General features: G+C 44.1%; 1 protein-coding gene across 2 annotated transcripts in view; it reads left to right on the forward strand.

Moving 5' to 3' along the window:
• CEP85 (centrosomal protein 85kDa) overlaps positions 1–2329 on the forward strand; it is a 54878-nt gene that overhangs the window by 33961 nt on the left and 18588 nt on the right. For both annotated transcript variants that reach the window (XM_011981636.1, XM_011981637.1), the window contains one exon: positions 1201–1386. In XM_011981636.1, coding sequence (XP_011837026.1) covers positions 1201–1386 — 186 coding nt within the window. The remainder of the gene's footprint in view (positions 1–1200; positions 1387–2329) is intronic.

The raw sequence follows: 2329 nt of genomic DNA on the forward strand, positions 1-2329 counted from the left end.
CTAGTGGTGGCAGAAAAGGCTAAGAACCAGGTGAAAGTCCAGATGCCTGGGTGTCAAGACATACTTGGGAGAAAGGTAGATAGTAAAGTCCTAGAGTTGAGTGATGTTATGAGAAGTCTTAATCTTCTAGCCCTGGCCAAAAGGAGAGAGAGAGGCAAACGTAATGCGGGATTTAGAGCCATTCTTTCTTTTTTTTTTTCCTCCCTGCTCTGTCACCCAGGCTGGAGTGCAGTGGCACAATCTCGGCTCACTGCAACCTCCGTCTTCCTGGTTCAAGCGATTCTCCTGCCTCAGCCTCCCAAGTAGCTAGGATTACAGGCGCCTGCCACCATGCCTGGCTAATTTTTATGTTTTTAGTAGAGATGGGGTTTCGCCATATTGGCCAGGCTGGTCTCGAAATCCTGACCTCGTGATCCGCCTACCTAAGCCTCCCAAAGTGCTGGGATTACAAGCGTGAGCCATTGCACCCGGCCATTCTCATTTTTATCCTCCATATCTAGGAGCAGCTAAAGAAGATAATATTCTCACTGAGATCAGTGGTTGTGGGGGTTGAGAGCTTGAAAAGAAGCTTGCTTTGTTGACCAAGCTTCTGCAGTTTGGGCATTTGAATGCTGGATATTTGACAGGTTATAGCACTGGCTTTGCTACCTAATTAAGGCAGTATCCTGTCTCATAGAATCAGAATGTTAACAGTGGGAAGTGCCTTAAATAAAATCTAGTTAATTCTTCAAATTTACTGATGAAAGAATTGAAGCCCGAGAAAGAGGAAGACCTTGCCTGAGATCATGTAGAGAATGAGTGGAGGGAAGCCAGGCTTTAAGCCCAGGTCTTTTGATGTCTTGTCTTGGGTTCCTTCCAGTATACAGTGGCTTAGGTGCTTTAAGGCAGTGATTCTCAAATGTGAGTGTGCATCAGAATCCCTGGAGCGCTTGTTAAAACACAGATTATTGGGACCCATCCCTATAGTTTCTGATTTGGTGGGCCTAAGAGTTAGGCTTAAGAAATTGCATTGCACATTGCTAACAAATTACAGCAATAGGTAAGGCTGATGCTGTTAACCCTAAGACCCAGTTGAGAACCACTTCTTAAAGAAATTATTGGAGAAAAATGATATTTGACCATGAAGTGTGCTGGGAATAAATAAAGTACATGAGACTATAAGGGTAGAGAACAGTTACATATTGAGAATCTTTCTGGCAGGAATTGCAGCGAGAAAACACTTTCTTACGTGCACAGTTTGCACAGAAGACAGAAGCCTTGAGCAGAGAAAAGATTGACCTTGAAAAGAAACTCTCTGCTTCTGAAGTTGAAGTCCAGCTCATCAGAGAGTCGCTCAAAGTGGCGTTGCAGAAGCATTCTGAGGAAGTGAAGAAACAGGAAGAAAGGGTGAGCTGAATAGCTAATAGCCCTAATTCACAAAGGAATTGGCAGTCAGCTGTCTACTCTAAAGCCTAAGCTGTTTCTGGCCCCCATTCCTGAACTAAGAGGAGACAGTTGGGTGAGATCCTCCACTGACTTCTCACACAGAATCATCACGGATCTCCTTTTTGCTAGAAATGGAACTCTCCTCCCTCCCTCATTTTTGCTTCATCTCCACAAAACCACAACAGTCAGGGAAAGTTGTATGATCCCTCACTGTCCCAGGTTGTGCTGTGCAATGTACCACCAGCTGGTCTGGGTAGAAAACCAACTTGAGTACTCATACCAGATGGCACTGTTGCAAGATATTTAAATACCTGTGGTGTATTTATGTCATTCAGTCTGGTTTCTCACCCTTCCTAAAAAGTAGAGAAAAATTCCATGTGCGCCAGGCATGGTGGCTTACACCTGTAATCCCAGCACTTTGGGAGGCCAAAATGGGTGGATCACTTGAGGTTGGGTGTTCGAGACCAGCCTGGTGAACATGGCGAAACCTCATCTCTACTAAAAATACAAAAATTAGCCGAGTGTGGTGGCTAGCGCCTGTAATCTCAGCTAGTCGGGAGGCTGAAGCAGGAGAATGGCTTGAACCCAGGAGGTGGAGGTTGCAGTGAATCAGGATCACACCATCACGCTGTTACACTCCAGCCTGGGTAATAGAGCAAGACTCGGGGAAAAAAAAAAAATTCCATGTGCACAGCTAGTTTGGGTGTTTTTTTTGTTTGTTTGTTTGTTTGTGTTTTTTTGCCAGTACTCTTAAAATTGCCTTAGGTTTAAAGTTCTTTGGTTTTGTTGTTATCTCCTAATTCATGGCTTGCTTTAAAAAGCGTGTGTTTTTGGGGAACCAGTTTAGTAATGTTAAGTTCTGGACCACTTAAAACAACTAGAGCAATACTTCTCAAACTTCAGT

This window comes from Mandrillus leucophaeus, unplaced genomic scaffold (assembly GCF_000951045.1).
Source record: "Mandrillus leucophaeus isolate KB7577 unplaced genomic scaffold, Mleu.le_1.0 Scaffold23, whole genome shotgun sequence".
Classification (NCBI taxonomy): domain Eukaryota; kingdom Metazoa; phylum Chordata; class Mammalia; order Primates; family Cercopithecidae; genus Mandrillus; species Mandrillus leucophaeus.